The sequence below is a fragment of the Dipodomys ordii genome, unplaced genomic scaffold (assembly GCF_000151885.1).
Source record: "Dipodomys ordii isolate 6190 unplaced genomic scaffold, Dord_2.0 Scaffold135, whole genome shotgun sequence".
Classification (NCBI taxonomy): domain Eukaryota; kingdom Metazoa; phylum Chordata; class Mammalia; order Rodentia; family Heteromyidae; genus Dipodomys; species Dipodomys ordii.
In genome coordinates this window covers 1945341-1962711 of record NW_012267351.1, presented here as the reverse complement: position 1 = coordinate 1962711, position 17371 = coordinate 1945341, and the positions used below count along the sequence as shown (strand labels likewise).

Below are 17371 nucleotides of genomic sequence, written 5' to 3'. Positions count from 1 at the left end.
GAGTGCTTGCCTTACATGCCTGAGGCCCTGGGTTCGATTCCTCAGCACCACATAAGCAGAAAAAAGCCAGAAGTGGCATTGTGACTCAAGCAGTAGGGCGCCAGCCTTGAGCTGAAGAGCTGAGGGACAGCGCCCAGATCGACCAAAAAAAAAAATGTCACTTTCCAGAGCCTCAGATGTGAGCTTACACTTGATTTTTGGTTTTTTGAGGGAAAAAAAATTGCCTTTTAGAAATGGCTTCTCACCCAGACAGTACTTATACCTCTGATCTCTTAAGGAGGATACAGCAGAAGGATAGTGAGTCCCAGGCCTGCCTGAGCTAGCTAGCCAGAAAGACTGGTTATTCTCTCTCTCTCTCTCTCTCTCTCTCTCTCTCACACACACACACACACACACACAACTGGGGGCAGGAAGAGGGCCAAATCAGCTATTACATTTGTAAATTTTATGTAGAGGTTGGGGAGAAATCATTTCAAGTTGGGAGACAGAGGTTGTGATGTCGAGTTATTAGGATGAGTATGTGCCACAGAGTCTGATATACCTTTATGACCAGGCTCATGTTTTTCCATGTCATTGTCATAAAGAGCCAAGTGTGCAATTATGTGTGCCAAGTCACTTTATAAATTCTCTTTAGTGGTCTTCGCGGAACATTAAATGAAAATATATTTAGCATAGTATTTTCAGGCTTAAGGTATCAAAGAAATTTGTACTAAGATTTTTGTGAGGCTATGTAGAGATTCACATTTAAATCAGTTTTAAAACAGCTTTTGCTGGGCGCCAGTGGCTCATGCCAGTAATCCTTACTACTTAGGAAGCTGAGATCTAATGATTGCAGTTTGAAGCCAGCCTGGTTAGGAAAGCATCAGCCACCTAAAAACAAAGAGCTGTGGCTCAAAATGGTAGTGTTAGCCTTGAGCACAAAAGGCTCAGGGACAGCACCCAGGCCCTGAGTTCAAGCCCCGTAACCAACCAAAGGAAAAAATGTTCACAAATACTACACAGTTTTAACCCAGGGCATATCAAAAGAATTCTGTGAATGATGCCTTTTACTAGGATGCTGGAGGATTGGAGAAATTTTTTATAAGCAAATTTGCCCCCCAAAGATAGAGTATTCAAAGTAATATTCTCCATATGACCTTAAGAAATTAATCATAACTGGAAATTGCAGACACTGCTAGATTATAGCATAGCTTGGAAACTCATTTAATATTTTCTTCAGCACATTTAACATTCCAAATCAAAGAAATGTCTTTTCTCATTTTCTTCAAATGGTAAATGTCAAATCATTCTATAAATCTTACCCTAAAGCTTTTTAAAATTGGTTGGGACCTACCATGAGAAACTGGTTATTACTCTTTATTAGTATGACCCTAAGGCATATTTGAAGAGCTGCTTCTGCCATTTCCAGCCTTACTGGCAAAGTTAGTCTAATTTGCCTTCAACATGAAGAGAGGAAGTGGACCTAGTCGAGCCATTTCAGGGAGCCTTGGGTGTAGTTAAACCTCTTAGTTTCTGAGGGGTACTCAGGGAGATGTGAGACAATCAGAATTGTAGAGCTTTGGTTAGTTTGGAAATAAAAAGATTTACAGGTACTGCTATGTTAGTCATAATTGCTTGGAGACCCACCCTAAAAAGCACCATGAATATAGCATGCACCTTATGCCTACAAGAGTATACACAATCTAGTGGCGACTTTTAAGTTGTATTTTAGAGCACTACCATGAACCAGGTTCCAAGATTCAGCCTTTCTAAGCCTTTGTGGAGTCATACGGTTAAGAATGCAATGGATCTAGAACATGATGGGGATCTGTGTGAGTCCCCCCTAAAAAAAGCCCAACCAGTGCTCTACAGTGCGTTGCTCTTGGCACCAGTCTTACCTAGCCTGGACTTGGAGACACGACAATTTCAACTACTAGCTGCATTTAGCCATGTTTATTGAGAAACAAAGAGGACGGCCTCACAGCAGGATGGGGCAGCTGGGCTGGGGGTGGGGGGGGCATCTTGTCTTCAGGCAGGGTTGCCCCAGCCTCGGCTCAACCGAAGTATGTCAGGGCCCCCTGGGGAGGAGAAAAAAGCCAAGCTTGAGTGTACCCCTGCCACCAAGAACTGGCAACCACCAGGCCCTAGGCACCTGAGGTTACGCGGAAAGTCATGGCTGCTGGCACTGGGGAGAGAGATGGAGCAGGGGATTGGGGATGGGTGCTGGGACTGGGTACCCTGGCCTTGTAGTGGCCTCCCATGGGAGCTTAACTGTAGACACACCATCACCACCACGCATGTGCACACACTGTTCAGTCAAACCAGTTCACATGTAAGGTAACTGCCCCCAGGACTCCGCTGATGTGGGACTGGGGACCGGGATGACACTTGGAAGGACTTTGGGGGTAGCTGGGGGACGGTGCCCATGCAAGGAGGGGTACCCAGGATGCCTGTGTTACCAGCAGTGTCTTCACAGCTCCTACAGCCTCGGGGCCCAGCTCAGTGACACACTTTCTAGAACCCTCTATGAGGTGCTCTACCGGGATGCCCACGCTGGCCAGGATCATCTTGAGGAGGGTGTAGGAGCTGAGAGGGAGGCTGGGCACCGCCGCTTGCACTGCAGACGGAGCCAGGGCAGCCACAGGTTCAGCCACAGGCTTCACCACCGAGTCCACGAAGAAAGCGTCACCTGCCAGCACAAGCAGACAAGCTCCCACCCGGGCCGCTATCCTGAGGAGCCTCCCGGATCACACACCCACTCCCTCTCCAATGGCTGCCCTGTGCCACCGGGCACTCACCCAGCAGGGCCATGCAGAGCACCAGGAAGACGGCGACAAGCTTCATGGCAAATGCTTCCCCTGCTTCTCAGAGCCTGGTCCTGGGACCTGGTCCCCCCGCGGGCTTCATATACCTCAGGCTGAAGCCTCGCCCCATCTTCCTGACAAATGCATTGTTTGCTCAGCTAATAGGGAGAGGCCTGGCCACATGCTCACTCTGACCCTGTGGGTCCTGAGAAGTTTGTTACACCCCTCCCCGCCCCCTCCATTTTGCCTGGATCTTGGCTATTTTTCCTCTTGGCAGTGGTCCTGGGCGGAAGTGCTGAGTCCTTGTCCTGAGACCAGGAACCGAGGCTTGTCTGTGCTTTTGTCCCCAAGAGACACACCCCGAAGTGCACCTGGACTTTGTGATCGCACCCCACCTTGCCTAAGGCTAGAACACAAGTTCTGGTGGGAACCGTCCCCCCACAGTGAGGAGAGGAGAGGGGCTTTGCCAACTCTTGTCTCTCTCCTCCAGCAGCCCTGCAAAGTGAACAGATTGCATGGAGCTCAGGAGAGCTGAACTTGGGCCCGCCTTCCAGCATGCCAGCTGAGATACTGGAGAAAAACTGCCTGCAGAGAAACGCAGGAGCGACTCACAACCCCAGTGAGCCAAGAGGCAATCTTGATGAGAGTTCAGCCATCTCTGTCCCCACGGCTCCTGGTGCCCTGGTTTTAGTTTTGTGGCCTCCTTGCATCCTTTCCTGGCATTCTTTCTCATTAAAACAGCCTTCGGCCTTGGTAGATTGTTGCATACCCACCTTATATAACAAAAAACACCTTCCTTGAACCTGAGTATAGCTCAATGATAGCAAAAACAAGCCTAGAATTCTGGCCTAGAATAAACAAGACTTGGGTTTGATTCCTGGTACTGAAAAAAAAAAAAAAAACCAACAGAAACCATAGAAACAACGCAAGCCTTCGCTGATCTTCAAGGTAGTTTGCATGGTTCAGGCCTTAGCTTCCTATCTGCTTACAGTGTCGTCACAGGTCTACAGGACTTGCTCCCAAGATTTTGAATTCCCAAAATACATCCTGACATTAAAGTCATCGTGTCCCTGAGAAGACCAAGAGACTTGTCCCAATCTCCTAAGTAGTAACAGAGCCCAAGTCTTCTCATAAAGGACCTACCCTTCCACCCACACTGGCTCTCCAAATGATCCCATCCACAGAGATAACAGCGGGTGTGTTTGCAATCACCCTGCATGGTAGAGCCAGGGGATGATGTCTTGATATATATATTTTTTTCTTGAGGTTGCTGAAACCAATCAATACCTACGTGATGGCTGAAAACCACTTACCTTTATTTGGTTAGAGTTCTGCAAGCCAGAATTCGACATTGGGATGAAAACAAGATACTGACAGACCTGAGCTTTCTGTAGAAACTCTGTGGGGAAAAATAAAATCCATCCTCAGCCTCTTCCAGCTCCTGGTGGCTGCAGGCATTCCTTGGCTTGTGGCCACATCTCTCCAATCTCTGCTTCAAGCTCGTTTATTTTGGTCAGTCATGGAGCTTAAAGCCCAGGGCCCGGGCCCTGTCCCCGAGTTTTTTTCTCTCAAGGCTAGTGTTTTACCAACTCTGAGCCACAGCTGACTCTTTGAATCAGGGCTATTCCCACCAGAACATCGAAAAGAAGGCTGGGCAACAGCAAAATCAATGTTGTAAGTATAGTTGGTTTTCTGATGATTAACCAGAGATAAGAGTCTCACAGAGTTTTCCTGCCTAGGCTAGCTTTGAACTGTGATTGCTCAGAACTCAGCCTCCTGAGTACCTAGGATTATAGGTGTGAGCCACTGGCACCTGGCTGGCTTCAAGCTCTTCTATATAGATTTCATCTCACTGCCTTCCTCTTAAAGTTGCCTGAGCTTGCATTTACAGTCCACCTGGACCATCCAGGAGGATCTCCTCAGAAGGATGAACTTAATCACAGCCACATAAAGGAACACTAATAGGCTCCATCAATCAGCCAATGGCAGTGTCTCTGCCTGCACCTCCATTTGGATCATGGCTAGTGATTTCATCTGTCCAGGCGGTGTTTCTCAGTGTTATCCCAGGTAGCAAGGCCAGCAGAACTCAAGAGGCCCAGGCCCAGCTCAGCACAGAACTTGCCTTTCTCCTTGGAGACTCACAAACTAGCCTCATTCTTTGAAAAGTTCCCCTAGGGTATGGCCAAACTCCCATTTCCCATCCCAGTTCCCAGCCTGGGTTAAGGGCCAGCACACTCTCCCCCTGCCACCCCTCCCTTCCCAGTTACCTTACATCGTATCTGCTGACCTAGGGCTCAAAGCATGGCTGCTATAAACTCATGGAGTTGGAACTTCAACACGGGGTGCCCACGCAGCAGCCCTCCAATGTCCTGAGGTTCTAGGTGATTCCTTTCTCTTTTCTCTTGGTCAACCAGCATCTCCGTCTCTGAGCTCTGCCATCTTGGAACTCTTTCTGATACCAGTGACATAAATGATTAAGCAAACTGAGGTAGGTGGGTGTGAACCCCAATTCCATCTCTTCGTGAGGAGCAAGGAAGGCCCGTTTTCTTAGGCCTTCACACCAGGCATCTGCTGGCTAGCCTGCGAGTTGACTGGAGGGTATGGACAGGGGTAGGCAGTTCCTCAATGGAGACCTTTGGCTTTTTCTACCAGAACACACCATCTTGTACTTCACTGTGGTCAAGTTAGTCTGGGGGCTCCTTAGACCTCTAGGGTGTAGTGACTCAGCTACAGGGTGTGTCTGTGGTAGTGTTTGTTCACACACCACCCCTTCTCTCACTAGAGCTGTAGGCCTTGGGGCTTCCTCATTCCTTCAGAGCTCCTTTCCCGGAAGCAAGTGGGGATGAATGGATGACCCTGAGTAGGGGTCAGCCAGCACCTGCTGCCTTCCCACAGTACTGGACTCCTGGTAGACCCTTGTCCCCAACCAATACAGACAGCCACCCCTGTCCTTTCTAGGGAAGTCTTCCTGGTTCAGATGCCCTATTCTAGCCAAGAGATTGATGCTGTCCTTTCTCCAGCTTCAGTGTTCATGACAAGGACAAGGAGGCAGTATCACAGGGTCTCTTGGGTGTCAAGAATCTCTCTCTCTCTGTTAGTCGTGGGGCTTGAGCTCTGGGCCTGGGCACTGTCCCTCAGTTCTTCAGCTCAAGGCAAGTGCTTTACCACTTGAGCCACAACACCACTTCCGGTTTTCTGGTGGTTTATTGGAGATCAGAGTCTCATGGACTTCCCTGCCTGGGCTGGCTTTGAACTGCAGTCCTCAGATCTCAGCCTCCTGAGTACCTAGGATGACAGGCATGAGCCTCAAGAAGCTCTTGCAGCAGGACCCTGCACTTTCTCCAGCCTCAGCACAAGTAGCAGGCTGGTGACCAGTGAGGGACTTCAGGCCATGGGGCAGGCCCAGAGTGGGGGTGCTGTGAATCTCTCCCAGATGCCCTGGCTTCCCTGGCTGGCACATAGAGGTGGGGTGCTTTGTTCAGGGGGTCACTATGGATCTTTGCCATCCCTCAGCCTCCTTCCTCCTTCCTCATAGCTTGGCCATCTCAGCCCTGGCATGCTAGGCAGTGTCACCAGTGTATTGTGTCCCCTCTGCCAGTGTCTTTATCTCAGTCAATATTGATCTGGCTTTTTCAAGTACTTCCTTTTTGCCCTTTCCCCATCCAGGGACCTCCTCTCTACCGGGCCCTGCAGTAGAGAGGGTGGAAAGGTGCCATCAGCCAGGCTTCTCCCGTGTGGGCTGAGGGTCTTGGTGAACATGATAGGAAAGCTGAAGCAATGGCTGAAATTCAAAGGATGCGTTCTGCCTTCGGCCAAAACGTGCCCCAGATTCAAATAACAGCGTCACCACACCCTTGCTCTTCTCGGCTATTGTTTTACAGAAGTGTCCTCTGTGGATGATGAGCCAGCAATGCCAAACCAGAATGCCAACTCAGTCTCAGGGGTAGAAGCCCTGCTTTTGTTCCCAGAAGGCTTCCGTGGGTCCCCAGGGCTCTAAGAGGGACCATGGCAGCAGTGGCCAAAGAAACATGGAGTTGATTTTTACCTATTTCTGCCTGGGCATAAATAGTCCTTTCATATTCAGACTTAGATTTATTGTAGAAGCAAACACCACAAAACAAACCCCACCTCAGCTGACTCTTTGAATCAGGGCTGTTCCCACCAGAACATCGAAAAGAAGGCTGGGCAACAGCAAAATCCATGTTGTAAGTATAGAGCAGAACCCCAAAGGGGTTGGGAAGGCCCAGAAGGTGCTGTATGCGATCCAGGGCAGGGGAATCTCTGGCTCTTGCCTTTTGCTAGCCTCCTGGACCAGCCTGTATAGCTAGGATGGTTGGGTCCAGTTGGTCCACGTGACAGGGCTAGTGGCCATCCCTGAGTTAGTGGGCCAGCCTGCTGAGGACACAACCAGACCGACAAGACACACATCCCATGAGGGTGACAGAAAGCCCTGCAAAGATTGTAAGCAGGGCCCAGGCGCCCTCTGCTGTCCCCATTGGGGAATGGCAGCTGATCGGAGGACAGAAATTCACTCAGGGAACACCTCTCCTTGTTGTTTCCTTTGGTTACTCTCCCATTGGACTAGGAGGGAGATTAGATCAAAAATGTACAATTGTAGCTGGGTGCTGGTGGCTCATGTACGTCTGTAATCCTAGCTACTCAGGAGGCTGAGATCTGAGGACTGCAGTGTGAAGCCCGCTGGGGCAGGATAGTCCGTGAGACTCATCCACAAGTAACCATCAAGGAAACCAGAAGCGGTGCTGTGGCTCAAAGTGGTAGAGCACTAGCCTTGAGTGCAAAAGTTCAGGAACAGCACCCACACCCTGAGTTCAAGCCCCATGACAGACAAGAAAAAAAAACCCCACCCCCAAACAAATACAGTTGTCACTCCATTTACCATCCACTTGCTGTAACTCAAAAGACTGGCATCAAATTTATTATTATCTTCTGTTAAATATTTTAAACCTTTTCAGAGAACATTGTCTACAAAGGCATAGTAAGTTTTCTTCCCCAGTACATTTTTTTTTTGGGGGGTACAGTTATATGGCAGGAGGGGCAAGGGGGACACAAACAGGTGGTATACACCACAGGACAAGCTGAGTCCTGCACCCACATGGGTGGCTTTGGTCCTTTGAGTCTCTGGTAAGCCTTGATGCAAGTTCCACGTGGCAGGTGGCATGCAGAGGAAAGGACGGATGTGGGTGGATAACCCAACGGTCATCCCTGAATTCATGGCATCACAACACGCTCGGTAGAGAGGGTCTTCCTAGCAAGTCCCTGCTCGCTGCATGGACGTCTGTCCTGCAAACGTCTTATGGGGATGGGGGTGGGGATGGGAGGAACCATCTCCTTGTAACTGATGGAGATGAGGATCTTCCTGTTGGGAGATGGCTGGGAGGTCTGGGCAGAGTGACTCCAGGGGGAGGGAGGGACCTCCTGGCCCTTCCCCACTTTGAGGACAAAGATGCCAGCCCAGGCAAAGGGAAGGCAGAAAGCAGTGTCCTTAAAGGGCTACAGGCATGCCCATGGATAGAAGAGTGCTATGGGGTAACTGTTCTCTGTGACACTCGAAGCCTTCCTCAGTGAAACCATTGGAATTTGTCTCTCTGAGAACACGGAGGTCCCCAGGAACAAGGGGAAAGAATCACACAGGGCAGCTGTAGAATGAGTTGGGTTTTAGGTTCTTGGCCAGCCAGGTGGGAGCTAAGGAGCCTTCTCAAAAAGAGACAGGTGCTAACCGAGGTGTCTGTGCTGAAGGCCTCTGACTTTGGAAGGCAAAAAACAAACAAACAAAATCTAGAGTCATGGGGCTTCCCTTCCACCTGAAGTTTTCTTTTCTTTCTTTCTTTTTTTTTTTTTGCTTATGTGGTGCTGAGGAATCGAACCCAGGGTCTCATGCGTGCAAGGCAAGCGCTCTACCACTGAGCCACCTTCCCAGCCCCCACCTGAAGTTTTGAAAAGTAAATTCTTTACAGCAGCTGAAATAGTCTCTAACCTTCTAACTGAAAAAAAAATCAAAATAAAAAGGATCTGTTCAACGGTTCTCTTCCGTTCTCGGGGTGGAGACTCTGCTTCATGCTTTGTAACTGGCTCGTCCCATACAAAAAGCTACCCCGTGAGCTTCTCAGCCAATTCTGATGCCATTGAGTTCAATGTCCAACAAGGGTTGGTCCCTGGCCTGGCCACTCCCATAGTTTCATGCAGGAGAGGAACCTCCCCTACCCCACCCCGGTCCCCAACTCTTCATTGGGGTGACCTTGGGATGGAAATGTGGTATGCTCTCTTCAGTGCTTGAGAGAGAGCCACCTGCTTCTAGTCCTTCTCCATGGGGATGGGTGGCTGCTGGCAAAAGGACTATAAGATGGCGGCTCAAATCTAGCTCTACCTCAATCACTCTGCAACTCTTCAGCCTCACTCACGCGCGCACGTGTGTCATACAGGAATACAGAATACAGGAACCACGTGGCTCACACTTGGTGATACAAAAGAGCTACCGCAGAGGCCTTGAAGTGCCTAGTCCAGGGACCAGCTAAATGGCGGTTGAATCTGAAGGAGAGATAGAGCCAAGCGTGGCCTGGGACAGGTCTTGTGGCAGAGTTCAGGGGAGCCCTTGAACTTGACGTCCGGCTCTTCCCAGCTATGGAAGTTGTAGAGAAGGAAGAGGAAAGGCCTCCCAGGCTGGTGTCAGGGGAGGTGAATTCCCAGCCTGGATCTCCGACCCTCTTGTTCACCCTTGGCAGGGATGTCCCCTTCTTCCCCCACCCCCCAGATGTCAGAACTCAAGGGACAAGGAGGTGTTGCCTTAGTAGCCGGTGTCTGTGAAGAAGGGCGCACCCCCCGATGGGGTGTGGTCGGCCTCCTCACACGGTTGTGAAAGCTTCCCGTACTCCGTGTTATAGAACCCCTGGCCCGCTTGTCCTGCACCCCGGTTGGTCCTCCGCCGCCTGCCCTGGAGGTCAGGGTGTGCCCGGCTGTCATCCACATCCTGGCCAGGTCCTTTACAGCTGCTGAGACACAGAGGAGAAGGTCAGTAAGGCCAGCAGAGGAGACTGGACCCCGTTCAGGCTCTGAATAGAATCGTCAAAGACACAGTTGGAGGATGGACGCCTGCTCAGAGACATTGGGAAACACCCATAGCATCGACTTAAACCACAGGCCAGGGGAGCTGATACTCACTGAGGATCCCTCTGCCCCAAACCTAGACACAGGACCATGAAAATGTTTGACTTCATTCCCCTATCCCCCCTACAAACAACAACAACAACAACAACAACAACAACAACAACCCCTCTGCTTCATTACACTGAATGCACCTGCCTAGTTCTCATGCCTTTGGGGGGGGGAGTGGGGGCACTTTCTCCTGGCTCATCATGAGAAGAGCGCCCTCTGTTGTCACTTGCTGAGAGGTGCAATGTCCTGAATGAACACATTTGTGTATGTGTGTGTGTGTGTGTGTGTCTGTCTGTCTGTCCGTCTGACTATCATTTCTGGATACTCTCTGGCTTCCATGGGACCCATTTTTTTCTAAAACCCGATTTTTCTGAGGTCTAGAGGACTCTCCCTGCTCATTGCTATTTTGGATGTATGGCCATTCCTATGCCCAGGGGTCCCCCTAGCATGTTTTTTTTTTTTACTCAGTTACTTAAGCCAAACATCTAAGCTGCTGCCCTTGATTTTTTTCTGCAGCTTTCATATCTCACAGAAAACTCAAAAAAGAAAGAAGTGACACCCACAGATAGAATTCCTGTCCATTCTTACTACGGAAATGTCCACCGACACCTTTACCACCCCGTGGCCTTTCGTCAGGAAGCCTACCATCATTGCAGGATCAGAAATAACGCCCCCCACAACCCCCCAGGCAGGTCTCTGCCTCCAGTACTGCCTCCCCAAGACCCAATCTTCAGAGAGATCCTTTAAATTAGACATGGTATGAGGACCTCCTCTGAGCACACCCTCCTGTGGCTTTTATCGCTCCTGTAATTAAACCCAGCTTCTCACCATGGCCCGTGAGTCTCCACAGGTTACCCCCTTCCTGCCTTGCTGATTGCCCCACCATGCTAAATCCTTAGCTCCCATGATGAATTTTCTTGGAAATAACTGATTTATTCTTGTTTTGCTTGGCACATGCTATTGAGGTAATCCTGATACTAATCTCTCTTTCTCATTCTTGCTCTCTTTCTCAAGCCAAATAGTTCTAGATATGTCTCCAGAGCTTGCTATTTTCCTCGGCATCCCTCCAAGATGTAGATTCAGCTCTTCTTTTATTTGTGAGTGTTATCTTGAATATAAGTTGAAGCAAGTGATTTCATTCCACTGCATTTTCCTATTCAGGGGCTCCCATGTTATAGGTATTATATATCTTCTCATCTTCTATGTTTGATACGTTCACATCTTTGTTCCCATGTTATTTTCTTAATTCTTTTTGGGACTGTTCTCAATGACCTATGCTGTATGGTTGGTTACGTTGACATTATGCTTCAGATACAGTGAGAGAATTTATTTTTCCTTCCTGCATTTAGTCATTTTGTATCTTCACAATTGTCCATGTCTATTTCTGAATTAGTTAACTTCTGATTCATGGTGCAGCTGTTGGTTTTGTGATGTATTTCTTTCTTGTTGGCACACGGTGTTAATTTTCCTTTCTGAAGAATGTCCTATGGTGACGTTTTCATTCTAATTTCCTGTGTTAGTCTTATAATAACTTCACATGGATAATGCTTATATATCTATCTATTTTTCCAAGGCATGATTATTCCTGTTGGAATTTCCTACAGCATGAATAGCAAGTTCCCCAGGCAAAAAAGGGGCATATTTAGACAGTATCATGGTTTGAATATGTTCCCCAAAGCTCAAACGTTGGGGACTCAGTCCCCAAGGCAACAGGTGTGTAGAGTTGGGACCTTAAAGTTAGTCACGCAGTCAGGTAACCTAGCAAATCCATATCATTACTACAAGAAAGGGTTTATCATAAAAGCAGATGGTGGCACCAATATATATATATATATAAACTCCCCAGCCTCCAGAATCACAGAATCTTCTCATTACAAGTTACCCAGACTCAGGTATGTTGTCCGAGCTACATGACAGAACTGAGGGATGTGGCTTCCCAGGTTTCCTTATTCTGCCCTGTCAGACTCATCACCTTCTTCTCACTCATGTTTCTCGTAGAACTGCCACGGAGGACCAGGCGGCCCCTTATTTAGGGGCTGATGGACAGCACTGGATGCTGCTATTCATCCATGATAGCCAATGATAAGCCTGGATCTCTTTTTATCTAGATCACACTGCAAGGCATGCCATCCGCCATCTTGAGCATTCACTGAAGAGCAACGCCACCCAGAAATGAGGAAGAGTTGACTCCCCATGAGAGACCCTGAGCTAGTGGAAAGCAGGGGGGACCCGGACAGATAAACCCCTCCTCTTTCTCCTCACAGACTTGAAAAAGAACGATTCAGTCATGCCATCTAAAGAGCAATGTGGGCATCAACTTGGTGGATATTTTCAGTAGACCTTGGGCTTGAACTCTGGGCCTGGGTGCTGTCCCTCAGCTCTTCAGCTCAAGGCTAGCACTCTGCCACTTGAGCCACTGCACCACTTCCTGTTTTCTGGTAGTTTATTGGAGATAAGAGTCTCATGGATTTTTCTTCCAGGGCTGGCTTTGAACCACGATCCTCAGATCTCAGCCTTCTGAGTAGGTAGGATTCCAGGTGTGAGCCACCAGTGCCCAGCCCTTTAACTCTTTCATGTTCCTTTTCTTTTTTTTTTCTTTTTTTTTTGTCGGTCCTGGGGCTTGAACTCAGGGCCTGGACACTGTCCCTGAGCTTCTTTTGCCCAAAGCTAGCACTCTACCACTTGAGCCACAGTGCTACTTCTGGCTTGTTCTGAGTAGTTTATTACAGATGAATGGACTTTCCTGCCTGGGCTGGCTTCGAACCATGATCCTCAGCTCTCAGCCTCCTGAGTAGCTAGGATTATAGGGGTGAGCCACCGGCACTAGTACCTGGCCGCAAAAGGTGTTGAGTAAGACTGACAAGACACAGTTCCCAGCTTCCCTCGCTAAACCCCGCTCAAGGATTTCCCAGCATAGGCCATGCCCAATCCGTGTAGGGGTGTAAGTTCCACAAGTCCTTACCTGAAGCTATCTTCTTGTCTATGTCTACTTTCTATCCGCTCAAACTCCTCCGAAGCCAGCACCATTCCGCTGTCTGTCTGGTTGTCCTGTGCAGAGAGAATGGGCTTATGGGAAGCAGTGCTGCCAGGCAGCTGGTCTCCCTAATAAAGCCCTTTGGTGTAATGAACATAGGCTGAAAATAATCATGTGTGACATTAAAGTAAAACAGGGTCTAGTGGGGATGGAGGTGTGTGTGGGAGAGGAGAGGGAGATGGAGTTTACAACAGAGGAGTGTATGAATGAAGATGAAGGGTTGAAGTAATCTGTTGCATGCATAAAAATAGAATAAACCAGGCCCTGGTGTCTCACACCTGTCATCCTAGCTACTCAGGAGGCTGAGATTGGAGGATTGAGGTTCAAAGCCAGTCTGGGCTGGAAAGTCTGTGAGACTCTTATCTCCAATGAACCACCAGAAAATTGCAAGTGGCGCTGTGGCTCAAAGTGGTAGAGTGCTAGCTAGCCTTGAGCAAAAAGAGCTCAGAGACAGCACCCAGGCCCTGAGTTGAAGCCCCACAATTGACAAAAAATTAGAAAATTTAAAAAAAGATAGGTTAAAAAAGATCCCTGTGCATTTCCCTCAGTCCTACTCTAAGGAACACGTCTCTCCTTCCTTCCCTTACCACCGATGCTTTATAGGTGGTAGGGGTCATGGGAAATTCTTCAAACGTCTTCATCCTGGAGGAGCCCTCCGTCTGAGCCCCTCGGGCCAGGCATCCAGGAAAGGACACACAGTTGTAGTATCTGTGGGAAGAAGAGCACAGAACCTGGTCTCCTGAGAGCCGCCTCCTCTCCTCCAGAGGCCTAGCCCTCTCCCTGCGTCCTGCTTCAGATGCACATCCCACCACGCCAGCCCAGGGACCCGGGGCGCTTCCCTGTCCTCCCTCCTCCAGGACTGTGTTTCCTTTCTGATGCAGGGGCCAGAAAAACCACCGGGAGCACCAGGAAGGCTCCAAAGTGAAGGGGAGGAGTGAGGGGCCGTGGGACGTGGCACAGAGGAGCAGCTGAGCGGCCGATTGGCCTGTTGGCCGCCCCAGGCCCGGCCCAGAAAGCTCTGCCCAAGGCTCTCTCAGTGGCACAGGTGGGCATGTGAACAAAGCCGCCTTCTGGGGTCTAAACTGCCAAGAACAAAGAGACCTCCAGCTCAACCCTCTGGGAACTTAAGAGAGACGTCTCACTTCTGAATATGGGCCTAGGGGTGTCCGTCCCCTGCTCCCGGGTCTCTGGGGGTGAACCCCTCCCCTTCAACTTGGTCCTCCGGCAAGAAAAATGGGCCTACACTGAGTGAAAGAGGAGGAAGACTTCAGCGTACCCCCTTATGGGCTCATGTGCTGCTAGATTGCTCCTGGGGGTGGCGGTGTTGAGGGGGTGGAACCTTGAAGGGGAGGAGCTCAGGGCAAGGTAATTAGGTCCTGGGGTACTACCCTCAGGAAGGATTAATGTAGGTCTCTTGAGAGCTCTGTTAGCTCAAGACAGTGGGTTGGTATTAAGCTAGCCCCAAGTCCTTCCCTAGAGCTAAAGCAAGTTACACTCTCCATTCTCTCTAGCTGAAAGGTAAGTTAACTTTGTTTCCTCTATACAGTACCCACCCTCAGGCGTTTTGTTACAGCCATGGGGAATGGACAAGGATCCCAGCAGGCAGAGAGGAGGCACAGAGGTTTAAACCTCAGACGGAGAGCCGCCAGGTTCCCCGGGTCACCAGGGCATCCCCCTAACCCGAGTGACGTCATCCAGTGTCCTCTCGCATCACTGCAACACCGCTCTTCCTTGATGACTCATGAACTATACTGCTTTTCAAACCGCTTCCTCCACCAGCTCTCTTTCCCAGACCCCCCAGGGGGGCGTGGCTGACCTGGCGGCCAAGCTGTGGCGATGCATGCTGGGAGGGCTGTCCTCCGCCTCGGCCTCAGCCACATGCAGGGCTGTGGTGGACGTCTGCAGGAAGCCTCCCTCCTCCGAGCTTTGGGAGCCACAGCGGGCCATGCAGTCTTGCTCCTCCTCCTGGCAGGGAGAGGGGAAAAGACCAGGGTGAGACATCGGCCTGTCTTCCTGCACTAAGGACTGGTGTGGACTCTTTTTTGTTGTTGTTGTCGGTCATGGGGCTTGAACTCCGGGCCTGGGCGTTGTCCCTCAGCTCTTCAGCTCAAGGCGAGCGCTCTACCACTTGAACCACAGCACCACTTCCAGTTTTCTGGTGGTTCATTGGAGACGAGTCCCATGGACTTTCCTGCCTGGGCTGGCTTTCATCCTCAGATCTCAGCCTCTCGAGTAGCTAGGATTATAGGCATGAGCCACTGTGCCTGTGGTTTTTAAATTTTAAATAGTGGTGGTGGACTTGGGTTTGAACCCAGGGCTTTGTGTTGCTCAGCTTGCTTGCTCACAGCTGGGGCATGCTCTCAGCACAGCTTTTGGCTGTCTAATTGGAGACGGAGTCTCCCAGACTTTATTGTCTGAGCTGGCTTCAGCCTCCAATCTTCCAGGTCTCAGCTTTCTGAGTAACTAGGACTACAGCCAGGTGTCCTTGGCACCTGGCTTTAAGCATAAGAAAGCCAGGGAGACAGGGCTGCCTGAGAGGACACATGACCCTTGCCTGGTGGCTGAGACATGGGCAGGATTTAGAAGGGCTTGGAGGGACAGCCAGGGCCAAGACCCGGGGGTGAAGGGGTCAGGGTGGAGATGATGCTCACCTGCAGGCCCCCACCCTGAAGCAGGTCCCCTAGGATCTCCACCAACTCTGAGAAAGCAGGCCTTGCTTTGGGGTCTCCAGACCAACAGCTCAGCATGATACGGCGTCTGCAGGGTGAACGTGGCTTTTGATCTGTAGTCTGGGTGCACCCCGACCCTCCCGCCTCTCCCGATGGTTTGCCTGTGACTCGGGGGTACCCCCTGGAAGGATCATGTGCTAGATGTCATCATGAATGGGTTAATGCTGAGGTTTTGTGCAGTGGGAGTCAGGTTTCACAAAGGTCATTTAGTCTTCCAAAGACCAGGCCCTCACGCAACGAGCCTGTCCCCTCTCCAGCCCCTTGCCTTCTTGTCGTACTGTGTCTGCCATACTGTGTTGTAGCCAGAAGGCCCTCACCAGAACTGGCTCATGGCTGCTGTCTTGTTCTTGAACTTCCACAGCTATGAGCTCACTAAAACCTCTTTTCCTTACAAAGTACCCAGTGTCAAGTACTTCGTTATAGGAGCACGAAGCAGACTAAGCCCATCCCTCGTACCCCCTGCTCTGCCCACCTCATGCTGGGTCTCAGCATTTGCTGCTGCCTCTCTGGGGAAACCGATCGCCAGCTGTCTTCACTCCTTTTCCAAGTCCTACCTCAGTCTCCCCTCTGGTGACCCCCCCCCAGATGCTGTCAAGTGTCCTTAGAGCACCCAGGTTACCCCTCTTTGTACTCATCACGCTTCTGGTCATGTGACTATCTGTGTGTCTCCCCGGGACAGGGGTCAGGCCTGTGGGACTCTCTGGAGTGGAGAGGGGTTGTTAATGGCAGTCAGTGATGGAGCGAGAGGCTCTGTCTACGGCAGACCAGGCTCCATCTCCATAACTCCCCCACCCCACATGGCTAAGTCCCTACCCCTCTACCTGTGCTTGCCTCTTGTACACCTGTGTGCCCCTCTTCCTACCTGCCTGCCTCCTGTCCCCAGGCTCCACCCCTTCCCCCTCCCCGGTGCCCACACATGCCTGCCAGCCAAGACACTCACATGGCGGGAGTGGCCAGCTCCGGAGCCCTCATCCGGGTACCTTCTTTCAGTCGCTGGCAGAATTCCTCATTGATCTGCACCCCAGGATATGGGGAGGCCCCTGACAGAAAAAAAAAGCAGGGGTGGGGGGGGATGAGTGCCCAGGCTCAGCCTCTGTTTCCCCTTGTCCTGTTCTCTCCTGTCTTTCTCTTCCCCTCAAGGAGAAAGAAGCCCTAGGGCAGGGGTGGGGGGAGGGCAGGCTGGGTGGGTCAGTCCTTTCCTCGAGCTCTAGTTCTCCAATGGGTTAAAAGAGGACAAGGCTACTTGTTTGCTATGGGTGCCCTGAGCATCCCCTTACCCAACATATATCAGCGAGGGCTGTTAGTGGAAGCTTCAGCCTGTGGTGTCTGTGAAGCTACTTTCAACAAAGCCTCTCTTACCTCTAGCTGTGTCTCCTGATACCCTGCCCTGCCTACACCCTTCCCTCCTCCAGCAACGTGGGCCTTAGGCCTGCATGGTCCTCACTCTGGATTGCTTCCCTCTGAGACCACTGTCTCTAGCCCAGTCCATTTCTCCATCCATTCAGCTGTCCATCCATCCATCTGTCCATCCATCCATTCTGTCCATTTATCTATATGTCCATCCATCCATCATCCATCCACCCGTCCACTCAATCATCTACATGTCCATTCATTCATCCATCCATCTGCTCATCCATTTGTTCATCCATCCATCC

General features: G+C 50.5%; 2 protein-coding genes across 2 annotated transcripts in view; both read right to left on the bottom strand.

Annotated features, from left to right (window-relative positions):
• Window positions 1–2033: 2033 nt before the first annotated feature.
• Scgb3a1 (secretoglobin, family 3A, member 1) lies at window positions 2034–2823 on the bottom strand. Its single transcript, XM_013030882.1, has 3 exons — window positions 2778–2823; window positions 2439–2668; window positions 2034–2057 (listed from the first exon to the last, which is right to left on the bottom strand). Exons 1-3 carry the CDS (start codon window positions 2821–2823, stop codon window positions 2034–2036), a joined length of 300 nt encoding a protein of 99 aa, XP_012886336.1.
• A 4874-nt stretch (window positions 2824–7697) lies between these two features.
• The window catches only part of Flt4 (fms-related tyrosine kinase 4), a 42649-nt gene continuing 32975 nt past the window's right edge, over window positions 7698–17371 (bottom strand). Inside the window, exons 25-31 of the mRNA XM_013031016.1 lie at window positions 16657–16756; window positions 15639–15744; window positions 14804–14952; window positions 13575–13695; window positions 12916–13001; window positions 8729–9790; window positions 7698–8605 (exon numbers count right to left, since the gene is read on the bottom strand). Of these exons, the coding sequence (XP_012886470.1) occupies window positions 9586–9790; window positions 12916–13001; window positions 13575–13695; window positions 14804–14952; window positions 15639–15744; window positions 16657–16756 (767 nt within the window). The 3' untranslated portion in view covers window positions 7698–8605; window positions 8729–9585. The remainder of the gene's footprint in view (window positions 8606–8728; window positions 9791–12915; window positions 13002–13574; window positions 13696–14803; window positions 14953–15638; window positions 15745–16656; window positions 16757–17371) is intronic.

Excerpts from the sequence above, each read along its gene's own strand:
- Scgb3a1 (XM_013030882.1), bottom strand. The coding sequence starts at position 2,823 with ATGAAGCTTGTCGCCGTCTTCCTGGTGCTCTGCATGGCCCTGCTGG. Across the intron at positions 2,669-2,777 it reads GCTCTGCATGGCCCTGCTGG|GTGACGCTTTCTTCGTGGAC; the intron begins GTGAGTGCCCGG and ends TTGTGCTGGCAG. Across the intron at positions 2,058-2,438 it reads GAGCTGTGAAGACACTGCTG|GGGGCCCTGACATACTTCGG; the intron begins GTAACACAGGCA and ends TCTCCTCCCCAG.